The following is a 22,914-nucleotide window of genomic DNA, read 5'->3' as shown; positions in this document are numbered from 1 at the left end:
CTGAATTGATTCTGTGGCCCGTAATAGGACGCCAGTAGCGCAATTGAAAACAAGTAACTAAATGGTAACATTTAAAGCTGTTCCATGGTGCGTTTGGCTGAGCAAAAGCAATGGAAGCCTGACTTCCGGAGGCCTGACGTATTATTTGCGAAGAGGACACCGACTATAAACAGCTGACATCTGTTGCCATTCCCAATTGCGCATCCATGCGACAATACGCAGGGCCGTAGAGACGGGGGTACAAGGTGGGGCAGTTTGCTCTGGGGCTCAGATCGGGACGGGGCCTCAACAAAGGTTGCGGGGGCCTCTGAGGAGTCCGTCTGACATTTTATCTCTGGGACTCCACAAATCCATTAATGGCCCTGGCAACGCGCACCATATTCATTGAGAAAAGCCAGCATGGCCCTGAACTCCAATAACAGTTTGGCAGAGCTCATCTCTGATGGTGGGCTTGAGCAACTAATGGCAATGTCATATTCCTCTGGCAGAGGCCAGTCCGTTGGACAATCACTGTTGACTTTTCCACATCTTCCTCTTGAGGTCTGTGCCTAATGGCAACGTCTTTAGTTCAAGTTTCCTTCATCTTTCACGTCGTGTTACAACTCAGTGGTTCTTTCTTAAACTCATCGAGCATGTGTCTTGCTTCTTCTACTGCTTCTCTCTTCTCCCACATGCTTCCGTCCTGAGCTTCCTTCAGCAAACCTTCCCCCGAGCACAGTGCTCCCAATTGCAATATGTTGCCTTCTCTGAGTTGTTTCAGGCAGACTTCTCTTCCCCTTACTCCACTTTAGAACTTCCTCAATACTCTGTCTTTCGGTGCAACTGACTTTCTCCATTCGACGCCGCATGCACCCGCATCTCTAAACTTTGCAGGCGTCTAACATCTTTCTTTCCACATAGGGGCACCCAATTTGTCAACTCCAGAAGTATGATGGGCTTCAGTTGACCTCTGACTGGGATTTGAACTCCCAACTATCCAACTGCGATTGGGTCACTGCGCCATAGCTTCACTCAGTCGGCACAACATTCACTACGTGCATCTACATTATTCATATTTTTCAAATATGTTTTTTTTTTCTTCCACAGGGATTCAGTTTCACCGTTCACGATGGGTCACACAGCTGCCTTATCACTTCCCAGCCAGGTCCATTCATTCATGAGGGGCTGCCGAGCGATCTGATAGCGATACCAGTATACTGGCGTGCCTATAGCAGTGTCCTCTTATAAGGTGAGACACCCACCACTCCGTGTCCCTGAGCAGCATCTAACGCACGCGAGCACTGGTACACCCAGCGTTTTTAAATATATAATTTACAGCCATAGGAATGTGGAATTCTAACCACTGGACAGGCGGTGAGCACCTACCCAAGCGCCTACAAGCAGAAATCAATTGTGAACTTTTGAATCCAGCAAATAGCATTATGCATCCACACAGCGTGCCCATCTTTCTTTTAGAATGTACAGCCCATTTGCCAATACACGAATAGATGAAGACTTTTCCGTGCCGTGTCAGGTGTAGGATTCGTTTGGCCATACTTCTCCACGCTGGTTAGTGCAGGTTGCTGAGCGGGGTAGCGGACCAGGGCCGGTGACGGTAGCCGAGGGCGGAAATCGACCTCAGGTCACTGGGGGTTTGTGGTGCAGTGGAGCGCAAACCACTGCACTGGCATGCTACCCCGACTCCACATTGTACAGTGTGGTCATCGGACTCGTTACAAAAAACAATTGTAACAAGGCACTGTCATCTTAAAAAAGCCCAAGAGCAACACCAGAAAAAAGTCTACGGGTTACACATTGCGCATGAGCGCAATAATCCTACTGGAATTTATTATTTGCGGTATTTCCAGCAGACTTCAGATGACAGAACAGTGCATCTCCTGGCGGATAACTCCCCCGGCACAGACGGGCCACAATTCGCGCATTCACATTTCAGCTTCTCTCCCTTTCCGCTTCTGCCGCTGCAGGAACACCCCCACCGTGGACTTTCTCAGTGCACGTCGGACTGAACGCTGCTTCCCCAAATCTAAACAAATGTTCCCTTCCTCCCCCCAACCTTCCACCCCCAACCCCCCCCCGCAACCCACCTTCCCGCCCTTCAGATTACAGATTAGATCTCTGGAACTCACTGCCAATCCCAATGGGGAAAGTTGCGTTTGTACAAACACAGTCTGCTACCCTTCGCTGAAGACCTCCGCACCGCCGTCCCCCAGGCTGGAGACAGCGTCAGCGTTCCACCGGGCATCAGCGATTGATGGCTGCCGTGGAATTTGCGCGTGGCACCTTTGACCTTTGCAGAATATTCTTGGTGAAAAAAAAAAACGCACACGGGCTGTAGCGGAGGCCTCACAGCAGTGCGCGCACGGAATCTCAAACACATGGAGGCTGTTTATTTAGGATCGAGTTAAGTGACATCATCAAAGCCCAGAGTCTAAATCCGACGGGGAAACTCCGACACCCACATGACACCAGGCGAATTGCCAGAGCTCTCGGTGCCAGCGTCAGGGCCACTCAACGAGAGAAATGTAGAGAATGAGCAGAGTGGGAGACTTAGGAGGGTGGCCGTAGAGGCGGGTGACTTTAGATTTGAATGGTTTTCGCGCTCCAGGTTCGCACTTCTGTGTCCACCGCGGAATCACATCCTCGCTTGTTAATTGGAGACAAATTGGCAGATTTTGTTTTAACAGCAATGGCTCCGTGGTAGTGCAGTGGTAGATGCAGAGGGTTAGTGCACCACGCTATGGACCCACGAACCTAAGCTCGATTCCCGGCCACCGCTAACATCAGTGGCGTGTGATAACTGAAGCAGTCCCGGGCATCTCCCTTCACCAACCCGCATTGACCAACGTGGTGAAGTATGCTTAAACAGCGCCCACGACCGATACGGTATGGGGGAGGCATCATCCATCAGCGGACTGGGCAAACGGCTGTAAATTATTATTTTTGTTATTGTTGTCTCTGGTGCTAAGGGTTGGCCTTGTTGAATTCAGTGGCCTGGCCACAGCTGCACACTGCAATGAACCAAAACTGCGGAATGCTGCTTCCCCAATAGGTTCTGAATATCTGAACGCTCACATAAAACCCTCCCCCCTCTGGTCTCACTCCACTCGCCTCCACGCACTTTCTCCGCTACAAGCAACCCAGGCTTTTCTGTTGAAGCCCCCAGTCAGCCTTTGGTCAGTGGGATGTCGCTCATTCTCCTTTGCTGGCCCCATTGGTTTGAATCTCGCTTCTCCCAGCCGCTGGTGATATCAACTCCCTGCCAGACTCAAGATCTTCCTTTTCCCGCTGCCTTGGACTGACCGCCCCCGCTGTATGAAATGAATATCCGCACAGTTTGCTATGCGGTCTCATTGAAATGTTGTATGAATCCAAATTGTGTTGTAGGTGCACTATGTGACGGACACTAAAGTACACTATGTGTACCAATATACGGATTTTACAGACGTATGATCCATGCAAGCATGAAAACACGTAGGTTTACACGTCTGGGTCTGCGCCGCATTTAAAAATCCTCACTCGACTCCTGTTTGCTAATTGGAGCAGAATGTCCCGACATTGCAGCGGCATTGCTTTGTTTTGCAAAGACTACGGTGACCCGTAATTGACGCACCGTGTGAACTTTAGAACGGACGACAAAACCAAATGAATTAACCCGGATCCTGGGCGGTCGATACAGCACCACCACCAGCCCTGCTTGGCACAAAGACGCAGTGTACAGTAGAACTAAGGGGCAGGGTGCACGAGAAAGCAGCGTTTATACGAAATGTTCACGTGAAGAGTACAAACAAAAGAACAACCCTAAGTCTTGCCACTATTACAACTGCCACTCGGCAAGTATCGACGACAACAACAAAAATACAGTCTTAGAATGTAATACTTTACACAATAATTGGGGATGCTGCCGCTGCGGTGCGATGGTCAGTGAGCACTCGGCGTGCAGTCACAGAGGTCACCGGTTCCATCCCAACTCCCAGCGTGGCAGTAGAAAGAACGATTAAAGTTTATTCTGTATGTATGTATGCACGATATGTTGAACTTAATTCACACCATAAGTAACCAACCGTGCTAATCGGAGGTGCTGGGGAAAGGACAAGTAACCAAACAAAAAAAGTATTTCTAAAGAAATGAGATTTCTATTTAGTTTTAAAAGTGCAATAGCCTCCGGTTGCTGGAGCTATGCAATGTCCACCCAGCAGGGCACATTGGCTACAGCACAGGTCGTCGATCGGCAGGTCTGGGATTTTGCTCGCGTTATGGCTTCGTGGATAGCGACGCGAAGATCCACGCCCAAGTTTGAAAGCCACGCGACGGCTTCGGGCGAGGCCGAAATAATTGCTGCTGTGCCTCTGTTGTGGCTGTGGTGTCGGGTAAATTGTGGGCACTCCCACCTCTTCAAAGATCTTTATTTAGACCGGAGGAGGAATCCGATAAGCTATGAAGCTATATCATGGGACGCTTTTTTGCCAGTATCAAAGTATGAAATAATAAGAATAGGTTTTACTCTTAAATTTTGACTTAAAAATTCTTGACTGCAGGAATTCATATTCTTTGGTTCTTTGGGTAAAGTCACGTAGAGAGAAAAATACTACGTGACTTTACGGAAAGAACCAAAGAATAAAAGAATAGGTTTTACCCTTGCTCTCTCTGGTGTAGGACAATCAGTTTCAAATACAATGCGTATATTATCAGAGTATGTTTGTTTGCATGTTCACCACAAGTACGTGTGGTTAATGCAGACTTGATTCATTGCGAAATATATATCTATTGCTCTCGCCAACTTCAGCATTTCTTGCTGTGGTTGTTCCACCCGATGAAGATTGATTGTGTTGCGATCGAAACGTCGTGATTTATTTTATTTTATTTCTACCTACGTGACTTTACCGAAAGAACCAAAGAGTATATCTATTTGCTGTTTGAACATCTTAACACCTGATTTATTGCCAGAAAGGGTAAAACCTATTTTTATTTTTTCATAGCTATGAAGCCCATTTTCACAGATGTCCTTACCAGCATGGGCAAGGGGGTCAAATACCCTCCAGAGGGGCTCTCAAGAGCTCCCTCGAGTGGAGGCCCTTCCATCAGCAGTGGTGAGTAAGCAATTTCAGGGCTGTACCTACATCTTTACATTTAGTTTTTTAAACAAAATAATTAGTTAATCGCCAACTTTGTAATGGTCAGCAAAAACAGGGAACAAATTCTGGCTCGGTGTCTGATCTTCTATACTCTTACAAAAATGACTTTTACACTTAAAATGACTGTTACACTTACTATAACATTTTATCTACATAATTACACCTTTCCATACTTACAACGTGTAATCTTATTTGTATTTTTGTATTTTAAGATTGTTTAATACAGCTAATTAACATTTTACATTCGCATTTTATAAGGTCTACTTATTCATAATTTTAAAGATTTTAGCCCTTTGGTATTACTTATACTTTGTAACGTTAGTATAGTTAGAGTGTATACCTTTTATATAAGTTAAGATTCCTACTTGTTCAATGTATGCACCGTCCCGCCATAGTGAATTCCTTGTTTGTGCAAACTTACATGGCGATTAAAACCGTTTCTGATTCTGATTCTGAAATTGGAGGGATGTGATTTAAAACCAGCTAGGGACAACTTTTTTTCTCTCTCTCAAAAGACGCCAGCAGCCTACGTTTTTTTTCCATGAGGTCATTCCAATTAGAGTCCAATAATTGGATTTTTAGGCACAGGTCACAATTCGAGGCCAACACCAGATTTCTGAGCCGAAGCCTGCAGTGTTTTCGCGTCTACGCGCACGTTTGGTGAGGATATTTGAAGAATGCTGCTGCTTTGCTCTCAGGGCTACCCCAGGTGCCTTTGCACAACAAAGGACAAAAGACACGGAGGGGTTAAGGCAGGTCATCCAAATAAAGAAAAAGCTCCCATCATTTCCATGCGATGGAAAGGGAAAAAAGGCTACGGGGGCCCAAGCTTGTCATTGAAAAGCAGAGGGGCTCTGCGTTACCTCGGCTTCTGAGAAAGCAAACGGTCGTTGGGGAACATCCTTTCACCCCTTCGCCTGCCACCTCCCCATTGTGGCAGTTGAGCACAGGCCATCATTAGCAGCTGCCACACTCGGCACAGGGCATCTCCGTTGTGCCTGTTGCGTTTTGCTGGGTCCACCGCTGATGGCTACCTACTCGCTGCCGCGCTAGCACGCGTGCTGGTACTTTTCATCTTACAAATACAGTTACACGTGATAAGCCACTTCGTTGAGCTATCATTTGTAGCCTGGTCGTTTATGACAAAGAGTGAAATAGCTCAGTGGGCCTTACCTGGTAAAAGAAAAAATAATTTAGTTTAATAGTTTATAGTTTCCCGAGATGTAAGAAAATGCATTCGTTTAAAATCAGCAAGACCATCTACGTGATCGTGTCTGTCGATGAAAATTCACAGGCGAGGTCACATCTGTAAGCACAGTATACGGAAACAAAGAGTAACAGATCACTGCTCGTGTTCTATCCAATGAAGGACTGCACAGGCAAACACTTTCATGGCATACGGTGGGACGGGCACTCTCATCGCACTGGGCGGGCGCGCGGGAAATGTGATCATAGTACGAGCCTCGTAATGGACGAGTTTTCTCTCTTTTTTGTATGTCTATTTCGATTGTAATTGCAACGGGGCTGTCGGTGCCATATCATGAGATAAAGAGGTTGCCAATTTTGGACCAATGCAGTGCGCAGTGCATCACCTTGCTTACGGAAGTTGAGATCATAGAACTGCTTCTGAGCTCTATTTAAGTACCTTCTCAGGGACAATGTTCATTCTCCTTTGCCCTGGTATAAAATGTTTATCGTGTGGCAGTCAAACCGAAGTCAACATTATTTGCTGTGAGTCCTAAATTTTGTTAAATTAAGTAACAAAAATCGAATATGATGGCTTTCCTGTAGTCATTGTGACCAAGCAGGGACCACCAACTGGCTGTACTTGAGAACACCGGTATATCATTATCAAGGGTGGCGCTGAAACCTCGATTTGTGAACCCGGTCCGGGCTCATCTCACTCACCCAGCCACCTCTTTGGCCAGGTTTGCCTGCAACTGAATGTGCCACCGTTCCTCTACAGTCCAGCGGCTCTGAACCGGAGGTACGCGCGGTGATTTTTAAACGTGTGAAATGATTTCATACGTGAGGAATAGATCACGTAGGGAGCGTGTTTTTGTTTTTGTTTGCATGTTCACCACAGGTACTGTGTGTGGTCAATGCAGACATGCTTCCTTGCAAAAGGTGTCAGTGTGGTGTTTTAACATCTGAACACAACTGTTTTATTGCCAGAGAGGGTAAGGCCTATTATTATAAATTACGTGATGCATGCAGAGCGTCCTTTTAGTATTACTTTTTATTCGCTTGCAGTTACGAGCTAGTTAGGGATACCTCACAAAACGAACAATTGAGTTAAAATATTGATGTTCATTAATTCACAGATTTAATTCTCAGAACCATGTTGGGTCAGGTAAGCAGGGACGGGCGGGTGGGCGGGGGGAGGGGCGGTACTCGATTGAAACAAACTTCAACAAGGGGATAAGGTTGGAAATAATAAAATAATAAAAATAATAAACATAATAAAATAATTCTCACGACGTTTCGGCCACAACGCAAGCAGCCGTCCTCAGGTGAAGAACAGGTCTGTCGAGAAGAACAGGTCTTTCGAGAAGACAGACCTGTTCTTCACCTGAGGATGGCTGCTTGCGTTGTGGCCGAAACGTCGTGAGAATAATTTTATTATGTTTTATTTATTTTTATTATTTCCATTCTACGTGACTTTACCGAAAGAACCAAGAAGATGAATCCCTGCAGTCACGAAAGCTTTAAATCGAAATTTAAGGGGGTAAGGCACAAGTAGCCGCGAGGAGGTTTGGGGGGGGGGGGGGCACTGCTCTGCGACCGGCACCTCGATGATGTTGCTGATGTCTTCGTGTCCCTCGAATCCCGGCAGCCTCTTCTCCAGACAAATGACGCTCACGTCCTCCGAGTGCTTGCAGTCGTGGACTCCCCAGCCATTGGACTGACACTGGATGAGTGATCGCTCTTCTCCATTGCAGTAAATGTTGTCCAACAGAATTGGTCCTGGAAACAGGCGGGGGCAGAGGGGGGGGGGGGGCGGGCAATCCTTGTAGCAAATGATCCAGCTCAAAATGTGTCGGAGAACCGACAGCCGACCGACAGGGTGACGATTGCGATGCCTGGGATTTCTCTCTCTTTGCCGCGATCGTGCGGCAAATCTCAGACGCTGTTGCAAAAGCAGAAGCAGAGAGCGTGAGTCGATATATCTTCTCGTAACACTTCAGCCTGTGGCGACGGGTATTAGGGTACACGGCGCATTGCGTGCGCACGCTACCGCCAACTGCCATTGCACAATGGGACAAGTACAAGAACGCTTGCCAAACTGACTGCAGCCGTATCCAGATCAGATAAAGGAACTTCCTTCGAAGTAGCGCATTACTCTATCTGAGGGGCTCGATCAGCCCTGAAGCATCAGACCGTTTAAATGCAGGGCGCGAGTGACCTTCAGTGTCGATCTGTATTCCTCACAGAAATGGACCTCAGGCGACGCTGCTGTGGCCGCTGGCATGCGTTATTACTGCTTTTCTTGTGGCAATTACACGGACAAGTCACAAAACAAATTGTTGTAAATATACACGTGGTATTTTGGTTTGCCGAGAAAGTCTCGCGTTGAGTCCATGCGTTGTGATTCGGCCCGCAAGTGGGACTTGCTTTAATTCGTGCTGTGTTTACATTTCTAGTCTTACCCTGGGAGTAGCGGGGGTTGGGGGTTGGTGTGTTTTTTTAAAGACTTCTCAGATCTGTTCATTTATACTTGAACTTTAGTTTCATGAAATTCTCGTATTTTGTTGTTATAGTACTAATCTTATTACTTTATAAACGGCATAAATGTATATTCTTGGTTCTTTCGGTAAAGTCACGTAGAAGGGAAATGATTAAAGAACAAAAATATAAAACATATTTTATTATTTCCCTTCTACGTGAATTTACCGAAAGAACCAAGAATATGAATCCCTGCAGTCACGAACGCTTTAAATCAAAAGCTATAAATGTAGTTTGATAAGCAAAAAAGGTTTTAATAAATGTGAATTCTTTAATGAACACGATAATTGCTTACTCATCCATGCGATTCGTTACGCGACTTGAAATCAGTAGCTGCAATAGAGCAGTACAGTCGTAAACTTAATACATCTGCGCGAAGCGTGAATATAAATGTTCCATTCAACCCACCACCATCTGGCACAAGCAATTAGTAAGGTTTTTCAAGTAAACAAAACATGCCAATTAGTTGCTAGTTCAGCACACCGCTGTGTTGGAGAGTAAACCCACAACATTTTTAATTCGAGTACGACGTTTCGCTGGTTGTTACAACCGACATCATCGAAAAGTGATTTTAAACATGTGGGATTTCGACGATGACAGCATAACCCTTGTAAATGATACAACAGCCCCGAGTAGGTTTTTAAATTTTGTTTTTTCAATGCTAATCCCTCACATTAACAGAGCCACTTCCATGCTATTTTCTCTCATTAACATCACTAGCCCCGGCCACTTCCTTATAATCCTGGAGCTACACCCATTTCAAACCTTTTAAAATAGTCTGCCTCAGCAGCAGACCACGCTTTTCCCACCTGACAACGGACGCTTGTGTTGCGCCCGAAACGTCGTGATTTATTTTATTTTCTACCTACGTGACTTTACCGAAAGAACCAAAGAGTATGGATTCCTGCAGTCACGAAAGCTTCAAATCAAGATTGAGCCTTTCAAGTAGCGGCTTGTGAGTTCTATTTCAGATTCTGGCTTTGAAACGATTCCACCCAGAGAGGAGGGACCTTCGGGAGACTGGGAGGGCCCTCCACCTGGATACGCGGACCATGAAATGCACACCCTGTTGTTCTATATTTGCAGTGCACAGGGTGCGGTGTTCACCAACTCTCTTCTGTCCTGATCCAGGTCAGGAAGCAAGGCCGTGTTTGTACTTTCACTCCGAGTCACAGTGGACTTCCCCCCTCCCCCCATCTTCCTCTGGGGCTCTTTTACTCAACGCATCTTTTCATACTCGTTTATGAATGGCAAAAAACAACAACAGCAGCAGCAACAGTAATTTGTCGTCTAACCCATAAGGCCTCATGTAATCCTGCGGCTGACTCATGCTCAAGGAGTTGCTACAGAACTTGGGACGTTCAGGCAACGTAGGCCGTTTTGTGTGTGGGAGTCAACTCGATTTCCCGGAAGAAAATAAAAACCCACACACACACTCAAACTCAGAAACCTATTTGCTGTACTGCCTGAATACAAGCACTTTGCTGCCATGCAGCTAGCTGTCACCTCGATAATAACTCCACTAACTCCACCACCCGGTTACCGAATAACACCTGCCCACCTTAATACGATCTCCATCAGCCTCTGGGCCATCTGAACTCATGCTTTCCATCAACATTTGTTTAAACGGGCAGACTGGATCGCTTTTGACTCGCCGGGTCTCATTTAGCAGTCAGGCCCGTGCAAGAAATGCCCTCTCGATCGCGAGATGTCACAGGCAAGGGTCGTCGTTACGAGTGGGGTGAAGTGTATGAATAACTGACCTCATGATCGCATTGCGCTTAATCGGACAGTGATACACCAGCGTTAACGTTAGCTGGTGTATCATTAGCGTTAGCTGGTGTATCGTTAGCGTTAGCTGGTGTATCGTTAGCGTTAGCTGGTGTATCAATGAGAGCGAGTCAGCAAGAGGTTTCATTATAATCAATCATCATTACACAAATTGATGCGTTACATCCTCAATTACTTTCGATGTCTGGAATGCGTTCTGAGAGTTGACAGCAAGGACTAAAATAGCAAGTGGATGCCACAGGAATATTTCTTGCGTAACACTCGTGTGCACTGAGACCCCAGATCAGTGTTCTACACCACGGCCTGCTGCCATCATTCGCTGGCACCGCATTGTCAGATGTTCATCAGGTGACTCCTGCAGCCATCCACTGGCTCACTCACCAACCTCGGCATGACCGCAATATTTTGCTGTCTTTTCTTGGATTTTCTGTTTGCACATAGTCACATAGTCGCTTTAAGATGTTTTCTTGTTCATGTTTTTGTTTGTTGCGGTTGCACCCAATTCAAGAGCCGAATGGCTCACAGGGCTACACCAAATAAATGAAAGTGAAAAACTGACCATATATACGGTGCTGATCAACTCCCGACCAATACGAAAGGAGTTGAGGTTTCTTAAAAAAAAAGCCATAACACGAGTAACCGAGCAGCGATCGGCGGTCTGGGTGGCGATGATCCAGCCAAATCAAAAGGGGGTCGGTCGGTCGGGGGGGTGACCTTGATTCGTTTTGGTGAAGAGCCGTGCTTGCGAGCGAGCTCTGTTCTTTGAACGCTTCAATCAGATTACACTGTGCTCCTCGGGCGGATCTCTCACTGCGCACACTCACGCATTGTGCGCCCAAGTGTTGAATTGCGCGTGATAAAAGAAAGACTGAAGCAGTGTCTCTCCACACAAAAACTAGAAATATATATATATGCCCGGTATATTTGTTATCCCATGCGTCGATGGGCCTTGTGAACCACAATGCTTTTCAGCAGCATTTGTTTGAGCAGGACTACTCCAGACCACTGTAGTCTCTCATTGAAACAGTCAGGCCACATTTAACAAATGTTGCGAGATCGCTTATTTTCGTTGTTGTTGAGTTAACAGACTCGGCTTATTATGTATTGTTAACTTATTTGTTACGATTGTGCACAGTTTCGGGATCAGTCGGATGAGTGTTTCGGTGCTTATACAGGGTGCTTCAACAAATGTTAACACTTATATGGGACTATCGTTTTTAATGGAAAAATAACGGATAATACAATGTGACACGATAACAAATGTATGTTAATAGCTTCAAAAAGTGAAAGAGTCTCTATTTGTTCGTCATCATTGTCAACACGTGCCTGGAATCTTCTCCAGATGGTCTCCAGTGCCCAGAGGCACATTTCTCCTGGTATTGTTGTAAAATGTAAATACTAAGAAATGTTTAAAAAAATTTAAGCGCCCTGCTTATATATATAAAATAAATTGTTAAACATTTTTCACGCAACATTCTCCAGTGTTACACTTCCCAGGCAGTGGATGTCGTGGAGGGCTGTCAAACATCTCGGTGCCCTTGTATGAGCCCCCACGTAATCTATCTCCCAACAGGAAATGTAATACGTACGGTTCTTAGTCATCTAAGTTATTCGCCCTGTCACTATATTTGCGCTTGTGAACTAATTGGCTCGGCATGCGCCCGATCTCATCGGATCCCGGAAACTAAGCAGGGTTGAGACTGGACATTGCTTGAATGGGTGACTCTGCATCCATGAGAGTTTGTTATAAGCTCAGAGTGGGGGGGGGGACGTGGTGAGCAAGAGAGGGTAATATATTCTTGGTTATTTCGGTAAAGTCACATAGAAAGAACCCCTTCTACGTGACTTTACCGAAAGAACCAAGAATTTGAATCCCTGCAGTCACGAAAGCTTTAAATCGAAATTCAAGAGAGGGTAGTGCAGCATTGCATTGTTGTCCCATCATTCCATGCTCCCACGTCAATGTTCCCCACCTTCACCAACCCACGGTGACCAATATGACGAGGTGTGGTCGAACAACCCCCCACAGCTCTAGATGCGTGGGGAGGCCCTCATCCAGCGGCAACAAAAGGGCTGTACACGTACGATCGTGATACAATCGTAAAACAAATTAAACATAATATAAAAAACTGTGAAGATGTCCCAGAAGTGGAAAACCTATAGAAGGGGGCTGGTCAGTGTGGGTTGGTGAAGGAGGGACCCCAGGACTGGCTCAGATATCACTCGCCACTGATGTTAGCCGTGACCCGGAATAAAATGCAGGTTTCCAGGATCAGAGCAGAGTGTGTGAACCTCATCCGCTTCAATGGTTGGGCTTGCTTACAAAAGAGTAACATTTTGACTTGTAAAGTATCTAAATATGAGTCCACCACGAGCCGCTGCACAAGGATGGGAGCGAGGCCGAATTTCTCACAGGATAATTTTCGGGGTCTCTGGAAGACCCGGAGGTGGCACGTGGCTAATATCCACAGCCATACTAGATGTGGTGTGCTGGGTCGATACATATTTTCTGAGTTGCTGATCCAAACAGACTCGGCTGAAATTAAGCTCTGGGTGGGAGAAATATGAGCATCACGATGGCCCTGGAGATGCTTGTGTGTGTGTGTTCTTGTTACAGGGGGCAGAGGTTGTGCTGTGATTCCCACCGCTGGCGGTTAACAACTCCAGTGCTCGCAACCAGTCGCGTGGTGTGATTGGCACAGGCCCAAGGCAGAGCACAACAATCCTCGGCGACAAACGCGGCCTTAACCCGCCCGAATTCCATCAACGACTGCGGACGTGACGGGGTCTCGCCTCACCTGAGCCCTGGCCGAACTTGGCGCTGTGGGCCCACGTGTTGGCCCCGGTGAAGCCCATCTCGCGGCACACCACGTTGGCCGACTGCAGGTTGAAGTCGTCGTCGCACACCGTGCCCCACTCGCCGTTGAAGTAGACCTCAACGCGCCCCTCGAAGAAGCGCCGGGTCGGTCCGGCGAGCCGGACCTTCACGGCGGGCTCGGCCGCGTCACCCCCCGGCGTGCTCCCGTCGCCCTCGCTGTTGTCCACCTCTCCCTGGCCCCAGCAACCGGTGACTCCAAGCAGCAGCAACAGCAGCAGCAGCAGCGGCGGCGTCGCGACTTTGGGCGCGCACGCTCGGGACGCGTGGGGTTTCATCGCTGGAGGAGACGGTGCACGGTCCCTGCACGCGGAGAGCCATGCGCACGCAAGTTAGGCGCGCGCCGTATTGACCCTGAAGGTGGAAACGAGCGGGCCTTGGGCCGGACGCATCGCCAGACGGGATGATTGTATGCTGACCGAGGCGAACGACGACAGAAGGCTCAGACGGAGGAGAGGATGTTCGCCAAGGGAGATGGGGCGACGACAGCGGCTTGTGTGCACGTGCTACGTGGCTTGTCACAGGGCGCAATCGTGAGAGGCGGCGATGGCTTGGGGAGGCCTTCATCCAGTAGTGGACATACCTGTCAACCCATGCGGTTTACCCGTATTCCTGTACAGGGAAATTGAGTTTTCAGGTCCATACGGCGTACAGCCGTTTCAATATGGGCAAAAATAGAATTGTTTAGTGGCATCATTTTTGCTTATTTGTTTGTGTTTCTCTCTTGTGATGGGACCTTGTAGGATAAACGTTAAGATTGATAAGGGCATGGGGCGACCAATAAGGTCTCAATTGGTCTGTAATAAGGTAGGCACTGATAAGGGGTTGACAGCTATGAGTAGATGTCATGGCTGATGACCATGGTTCTGTTTACGATGGTTCTATTTGCTCAAAAAGGGTCACACGTGGAAAGTGTGGACAATTCCTCCATAGATATTCGCCGGCTACTTCAGCGCGGCGTTTGGGAAATGCTTTCAATGGGGCAGACGTTGTGCCGTGATTCCCACCGCCCGGTGGTTATCAACTGCAGTGCTCGCAACCAGTAGCGTGCTGTGATTGGCACAGGTCCAGATGCAACGTAATTCAATGCAGCCGCCTTTCAAATGCCCGTCCCCCACTCGTCTTCCTTGTGGCCCACGGGTCTCGATGCTGCAGCACGGCCTGGCGTACTCAGTGGCGACCACGCCACTGATCGCAGCTCATCTACAGTCCAGCTTTCAACCACGCCAAATGTTCCCCGTTCACACGCTGGCCAGGTATAACGATGTGCGTTACGTAACAACGCCACGCTTCGTGAATGCGACTGTTGTGTGTTTTTTTCGGACGTGGAATAATGAACGGCAAGAACACTGGCGAGAGAGAGAGAGAGCTGGTGTTGAGGACCACTGTCGTCCTACTTTTGCACAGTTCTCATCGACAATCGATGCGTGTGGCTGTGTGGAGGACGCATGCAAAACACACACGCGTGTGTACATCATCCGCACCTAGTTTACACAACAAAGGCTCATTCCGAACAGCGTGCTTCAGCCGCACCGAACCTCACAAAAATAATATCCAGGGCCTACCTTGGCTCCTCCCACCCTCAACCAGTATATATACAAGGACTGTTTTCTTGGAATTTCTCTCACTTGATACAGCTATCGTGCTGTGACGGTTCCACCTGAAGACGGAAGCTTGTGTTGCCTCCGAAACGTCGTGATTTTTATTTTATTTTTATTTAACTTTTATTAATTTTATTTTTTTCCTACGTGACTTTACCGAAAAAAACTAAGAATATGAATACACACGCGTGTGTCTTCTGGACAGTGGGATAACGAATGGCATGACGCTGACAAGTTGCGCTGAAGGATTTGCTTGTGAGATTTGACTGAAATCTTGATTTGAAGCTTTCGTGACTGCAGGAATCCATACTCTTTGGTTCTTTCGGTAAAGTCACGTAGGTAGAAATAAAATAAAATAAAAGAAATCACGACGTTTCGATCAGCCAGAAGATTTGACTGAATTAAAAAAACCCATCCGATCACAGGTCTAACCACGTGGTGGTGCGTCGACAAAGGGCTTGTACATTTATTCTCATTAAAATTGTAAATAAATTAAAGAAACAAATTCCCAGACATTCTTAATCCACCAATGAGTGAAAGGCCTGCCAACGCCATGTGGGTGTTGTTTGACCATACTTCACCTCGGCAGGTCGGTGCGTGCGGGTTGTCAACGGTGCTCGGGAAAGAGGCTCGTTCCAAGCGATTCTGAATTATTACGAATGCGTGAGTTCACGCAAATTGCCAGTGGCCCACTGCAAACTGAGCATATCGTGGCGTCGTGTACACAGAATGGCTGAACCCTCTTCTTGGTTCTTTCGGTAAAGTCACGTAGAAGGGAAGTAATAAAATAATAAAAATAAAACATAATAAAATAATTCTCACGACGTTTCGGCTACAACGCTGTCTCCCCGACAGACCTGGTCTTCACCTGAGGACGGCTGCTTGCGTTGTGGCCGAAACGTCGTGAGAATTATTTTATTATGTTTTATTTCTATTATTGTATTATTTCCCTTCTACGTGACTTTACCTAAAGAACCAAGAAGATGAATCCCTGCAGTCACGAAAGCTTTAAATCGAAAAGAATGAGTGAACTTACATTCGGCGCAGTTAATATATTCTGAAGGCACTTACACCTGACACGTGGAAAAAGCATGGACTGCCGTCCATATGGCAGTGGCGGCGGTCAAACGGGAAAGAAAACTGGCACGGATGCGCGTCTATCGCCCGAGCACGATATCCCTACACACGTGGCACGCACGCGTCCCACAAGCTCTTCGCGAGCGAGCTGGTCTAACGTCAGCAAGTCTACACGGTGCACCGATGGTGATATTTGGCACAACGTAAAGTGAGTCGTCTACCAGGTTTGAACGTCTATAAATGCAACAAATTAATGAGGCTTTTAAGAATGGGGGGCCTTTGAAATAATGGGCTAGGTTGTTCAAAGTTAAACATTCCCGCAAAAGACATTCCAGCGGTTCGTGCATAAATTAGTGTGGAATGCCCTGAACAGTGCTGGACAATAGTGAATGCAAACGTTTATAACGGCGCTGCTGTTTGTGACGAGAATTTCGCGGCCCGTTCGTGACAAGGATTTATTTTTTTAACCGCACCTCCGCGTTGAAGTTTCTTGAACACAGTCGCAAAATTGAAACGGCACCGCTGCTATTTTTCATTAAAGGCTGGCGTACGAGTGTGCGTGTCGTGCTAAAAGCCGCTGAAAAACTGGCTACGTAATTGTGTGGTTATATTTTTGGCACGGACCCACATCAAAGGTTTAGTGACCACCACGTTTGAACACGGTAGAATTTGTACATACTCAGCGGGCGACCTTTGTGTCAATGCCCAGTGGTGAGTGATATAAATTCATCCGCCAAGAAGCCTGGAATTATCCCAGTAACTCTGGGATAAAGGGTCGAATATTTACACCGCCACTCACCATGGCAATATATTCAGGAGATCAATTCCAATGCCGAGGTCTGCTAGGCGCGAGAGTGCTTTGAGAGATTTCGTGTCGTATTTCTATTCCTCCTTCATTGAATGAGCGCAGGCTGCAGTGGTTTACGATACGGCCCAGAGTTTGGGCTGAATAGCCACAACTCACCCGCGTGTTCACGCAAGGCTGTGGCGTGAATGCAGCTCACTCATCGGAATCCCGTGTATTCTAGACATTAGTTTAAGCCGTAAATGGGGTTTGCACCTAACGTGCACCAGCATGCATCGACGCAACGTAAAACCTGGACCTGGTTAGCCAGCCCCGCTGGAACGGAGACAGCTTTGGCATGCAATTTTATTCAACTTGGATTTTCACGATGAGAAACGTGGAATTTAGTGCATTAGGTTTAACCTCTTCGCGAAGTTCAGAAAATGTTACTGTACACACACACACAATCATAACCAAATTATTTACACCCAGATGTAGGCTCTTGGTTTCATTACAAACCTACTACTCACACCCTCTCACCCAGTTTGTCTTTTGATATTCTCCAACCATGTATCATCATGCCAACAACTCACTTGTATTTCAATGCAGAGTATCGATATGCTCTCCGTTGTGAGATAGGCACGGAAAGCCAGAGAGCGATACATAGTTGTATAAATAAATTCATAACTCAGTTGGGAATTGGTGTTATATTCTGGATTCAATATTGGCACAGCAAATCATTGTGTACTCCTGTGAACAAGGGCTCGACTTCAACTGCGATCCATCATGGCCAGTGACCCCGAATTAATTCCGCAGCCAGCACACCACATCCAGTATACTCCTCGCCATGACTTTGACTACAAGTCACGGGCCTACTCCAGACGATCAGCCACCCGGAAAAATATGTACTGTGGTGAGAAATTGAGCACGACTGCTCGTGAAAGATGAGGCCGCGGGGTCCTGAATATACACCCTGCAACGTCTAACTTTGGTGATTCCGTTTCGAAGTTACTAAAACTAAACTGAAATATGTCTATTTTACCAGGTAAGACCCACTGAGCTATACAGATCCTTTTCAGAAGCGACCTGGCCACAAATTATAGCTTATCATTTAGAAATGATATAGCAGCCAAATACTCTAAACGCACGTTGATTCTAAATGTGGAGGGAAATACCGAAGGACCCGGAGAAATATCCACGTGACCACGGGGGAGGAGAGACACGCAAACTCCAAATATGCAGCAGGCGTCAGGGTCGGGATTAATCCCACGACCTCCTGTATACCAGGCGAGGTAGTTAACATTTCGCCACCGGTGGCGCCATGAGTCTAGCATCCGCTGCCGTGCGAAGTAGCGAACTAGCGAGCCAGACGCGATGCGGAGCGCGGCCCTGAGCTCTCCGTGTACTCGAGAGAAATAAAGGAGTGATTTGTGTGTGCACAGTGCTCCGGCACTATGCACCAGCGTTCAAAAAGTCAACCCATGGACCCATACTCAGGTGGGGTTTTTTTTTGCACCTAGCTCGCCTCCATTATCCATCCCGAGCCAATTTTGGAAATTCCACATTCCTATGGCAGGGATCAGTACATTCCGAGGACAACACGACGTGCTTCATGCGGGTTCGAAAGTAGTTGTTCTTTGACGACAAGGCGTGTTGAACTCGCGGCATTACGCAGACGCCGTTTCGTTGTTAAATGATTGACAGGCCTCTTGTGCATTTCATTTACAACTTGTCAGTCTGGGTTTAAGCCACCGTCTGTCTGCATCTTAGTTTGTCGTTGTCATGACTCAGCTTGACATTCGTAGTTGTACAACAACAACAACAACCTGGTCTGCCAGTCTGAGCATAGAGGGGACCACTTTAAAAGTTCAAAGACTGCAAATTTAAATTTCTACGGGGTCACCGTCATCGCCTTCATCATGCATGACGGAACAATCTATCTCGTACCTGTGCACGAGCTTAGTGCTCTTAGCTTTTGAACCTACTGCATAAACATGAATGCTAATTAAAAAAAGCACAAAGCTGGTCGTATTGTCAAAACCTATCTTGCCAATTCATTAATTTAAACAAAAACTGCCAGAGAGTCCGGTATTGGTGTGCTATCTCAAGAGATTAGAGAACTCTGTGATATCCGCTTCTGTGATAACCCGTTCACTAACGCAATGGGTTGTTGCAACTGGATGTTGTAAGAAATCAGAAAATTTAAAGGTTTAAAACCCACATTCCGCAGGCCTATACACTGCCAGTTCTCTGACATATGAGTAATAAGACGGAACGGCGAATTATGGCAAGTTGCTCGCTCTCCATACGTTCAGACCGACGGGCAAGATGACACGTTAAAGGCGCAGCCCTGCAATGTCCCGCTTACACCACCGCTGGCGGACAGCCTTCACGAGGTTTACTCTTCCACACCGGCCAAACGCTCTGGAAACGGTGCAGCACCCACAATTGACCCCACCACTCGCAGTCCGCCTACCGACCGTTGGGGACCATTGTGCGAACTTTCTGTGTCGTAAAATTGATTGTTCTCTGGTGATTGCAAGTCCAATGTTCTATCCATGACAGCGCAGCAGCTTTCTCGGGTAGGAAACACGGGGTGAATGAGGTTTGTGCCTTGGTACATTCCGTTATGTTCTTGGACGATCCCTTTTATGAGTGTGAGTGGACGCAAATGGCAGCTGTACAAGCCTGTTTCCAATTCCATCCTTGAAGGGTTCTGCTATATATATATATGTGTCTTAGGGTACAACGTATGCACGCACGGGCACGCTATATATATATACTGCAACGACAGCTCGAAGGGGACAAAGACGCCGCCTCGCTCAGCCTTACAGACCGGCACGGCAATCCCTTGAGAGCCAGACAGTTGCGCAAGTGCTGCATAGGTGCACTGACCTCGTGTACACACAAACAAAGATCCCCCGTATAGCCTTAACAGACTGTAGGGGCAAGTGCTGTTAGCGAGCACCTATGAAGGCCGGAACGGTACACGAGGGGGTGGGTGGCCAGCACTACGCCCGACCGCCTTTGTCTCCCCAGTGGCGATGTTTACACACCGCACCAGGTACTCATTTAATGCTGAGCCGACCTAGGGGAGGCCCAGGACCTGTTCATATAATTGTCACTGGTGTTGGCCGTGAGAACCCGGGTCGCCAGGTTCATAGCGCAGCGCGCTAACCACTACACCACCGCTCCCCACACATATAGACACACACAGGTATGTGATTGTATACGCGCTACTCCTCTGGTGTGCACACTTGTGCATTGTCAGGTCAAAGTGTCCCTTAACTCAGCCGATCGCTCGTTGCTGTTGCTCGCCCTAAGCTTGTCGGCGAGTGTAAGAAATTCCCCGTTGCTATGGCGAGTACAGTATTGCCGAGCTGTTTTCAATGAACACAACTTCCACCTTTCCATCAAACATTTCCTCCACCAACTGATGCAGAACTAAGATATTGAAGATTGAAACGGCAAGTCTAGCCTGTCTGCGGATGCGAACTCATGGATCCTGTGGTCATGAGCCACCACCACGTCTCGCATTGCCTGGGCAATCCGAGCCTTGACAATGAATGACAGCTCCATCGCATACACGCGTGTCGCGCAGCATGGCAATGGGATCGTTGGGGCGAGTCGAGGCGTGATTGTAAGGCACGTGGGCATTTAAACAAGGGTTCATCCGTGTAACAAATCAAATAAGCATAAACTCAAGCGCCCCTATCTGTAAATGAAAAACATCTCATCCTTACAAAATACACTTCATGAGTCTACTTATATGTAGGTATGTGTTTGTGTGTGTGATAAACAAGGCATGAGATCTCACCGGCAGTGATGCGAGTTGCAGGAGCTGAGCTTGCTGCTGCTGCTGCTGCACATGAACGGTCGCAGCTCTGAGTGTGGGATGAGGGGGACACCGGGGCATAGGAGCCACGGGGCCCACAACAGAACCTTGACGTCAGTGAGAAGGGGGGAGCTGCTGGCTGACGTGTCTGGCTGGCTGGGTGAATGCGTGGGTGGGAGGGGTGAGGGTGGTTGTGGTTGGGTGCACGTGTGGATGGTTGGGTGTGTGACCGGATTGCTGGGTGGGTAGGTGGGTGTGTGTTTGCCTGGATGTGTGGTTGGTTGGGTGGATGGCGGGATTGATTGCTGGGTGGGTGGATGTGTGGTTGGGTCGGTGGGTGTGTGTTTGCCTGGATGTGTGGTTGGTTGGGTGGATGGCGGGATTGATTGCTGGGTGGGTGGATGTGTGGTTGGGTAGGTGGGTGTGTGGTTGGCTGGATGTGTGGTTGGTTGGGTGGATGGCGGGATTGATTGCTGGGTGGGTGGATGTGTGGTTGGGTAGGTAGGTGGGTGTGTGTTTGCCTGGATGTGTGGTTGGTTGGGTGGATGGATGGCGGGATTGATTGCTGGGTGGGTGGATATGTGGTTGGGTAGGTAGGTGGATGTGTGTTTGCCTGGATGTGTGGTTGGTTGGGTGGATGGATGGCGGGATTGATTGCTGGGTGGGTGGATGTGTGGTTGGGTAGGTAGGTGGGTGTGTGTTTGCCTGGATGTGTGGTTGGTTGGGTGGATGGATGGCGGGATTGATTGCTGGGTGGGTGGATGTGTGGTTGGGTAGGTAGGTGTGTGGTTGGCTGGATGTGTGGTTGGTTGGGTGGATGGATGGCGGGATTGATTGCTGGGTGGGTTGATGTGTGGTTGGCTGGGGGAGTGTGTGGTTGGCTGGATGTGTGGTTGGTTGGGTGGATGGCGGGATTGATTGCTGGGTGGGTGGGTGTGTGGTTGGCTGAATGTGTGGTTGGTTGGGTGCGTGGCTGGATTGATTGCTAGGTGGGTGGGTGGGTGTGTGGTTGGCTGGGGGAGTGTGTGGCTGGATTGATTGCTAGGTGGGTGGGTGGGTGTGTGGTTGGCTGGGGGAGTGTGTGGCTGGATTGATTGCTAGGTGGGTGGGTGGGTGTGTGGTTGGCTGGGGGAGTGTGTGGCTGGATTGATTGCTAGGTGGGTGGGTGGGTGTGTGGTTGGCTGGGGGAGTGTGTGGCTGGATTGATTGCTAGGTGGGTGGGTGGGTGTGTGGTTGGCTGGGGGAGTGTGTGGCTGGATTGATTGCTAGGTGGGTGGGTGGGTGTGTGGTTGGCTGGGGGAGTGTGTGGCTGGATTGATTGCTAGGTGGGTGGGTGGGTGTGTGGTTGGCTGGGGGAGTGTGTGGCTGGATTGATTGCTAGGTGGGTGGGTGGGTGTGTGGTTGGCTGGGGGAGTGTGTTTGAGTGTTGGCGGTGGTGGCGGACGCAGGAATAAAGGTGCCAGTTCTCATTCTCAACCTTTACACTTTAAACACGTGTTGGTTGCTCCCTGTATGCCCAGACTCTAGCCCTATCACAGAGAGCAGGGTGGGAACTGGGGGGGAGGGGTGGATGAGCGGTACGGCTTAGGGAGGCATGGAGGAGGAGGAGGAGGTTGGGGGAAGGGCAGAGTTAAACTTTTTTTGCGGTTCTGAGATTTTGCTATGATGGCAAAATCAGACGCATGGAAAACAAGAAAAAGAGCTTTTGGATCGTTGCCAAGGCACTGTTTTGAGACACAAAGTGTTCCTGCAGAGGATGACCAACTTAAATGTGTACAGCCAAGATTCATATCCCGCCACTTGCCAGCGACACCAATAAGTGTTTTTTTTTTGTACGTTCTGTGATGTTTCCATTTTTTTAATATGTATTCAAAGTTTCATAACAAAATTGCTACACCACATCGATAAATAACGCCGGCGCAGCTTGAAGTTGATTTTGTTGAACCAGGTGGGGACTTTTCGATTTAAAGCTTTCGTAACTGCAGGGATTCATCTTCTTGGTTCTCTCGGTAAAGTCACGTGACTTTACCGGTAAAGTCACGTGACTTTACCGAAAGACCCAAGAAGACAGGTGGGGACTCTCAAGAGACCGA

The 22,914-nt window shown here is 48.0% G+C and overlaps 1 protein-coding gene across 1 annotated transcript in view; it reads right to left on the bottom strand.

Annotated features, from left to right (window-relative positions):
• The window catches only part of LOXL4 (lysyl oxidase like 4), a 76,178-nt gene extending 55,261 nt beyond the window's left edge, over nucleotides 1-20,917 (bottom strand). Inside the window, 3 exon segments of the mRNA XM_061556512.1 lie at nucleotides 7,924-8,099; nucleotides 13,448-13,827; nucleotides 20,804-20,917. Of these exon segments, the coding sequence (XP_061412496.1) occupies nucleotides 7,924-8,099; nucleotides 13,448-13,827; nucleotides 20,804-20,856 (609 nt within the window). The 5' untranslated portion in view covers nucleotides 20,857-20,917.
• Between the last annotated feature and the right edge of the window lie 1,997 nt (nucleotides 20,918-22,914).

Source organism: Lethenteron reissneri, chromosome 22 (assembly GCF_015708825.2).
Source record: "Lethenteron reissneri isolate LAM-NWPU_2019-01 chromosome 22, ASM1570882v1, whole genome shotgun sequence".
Classification (NCBI taxonomy): Eukaryota; Metazoa; Chordata; class Hyperoartia; order Petromyzontiformes; family Petromyzontidae; genus Lethenteron; species Lethenteron reissneri.
This window is presented reverse-complemented; position numbering and strand designations above follow the sequence as displayed.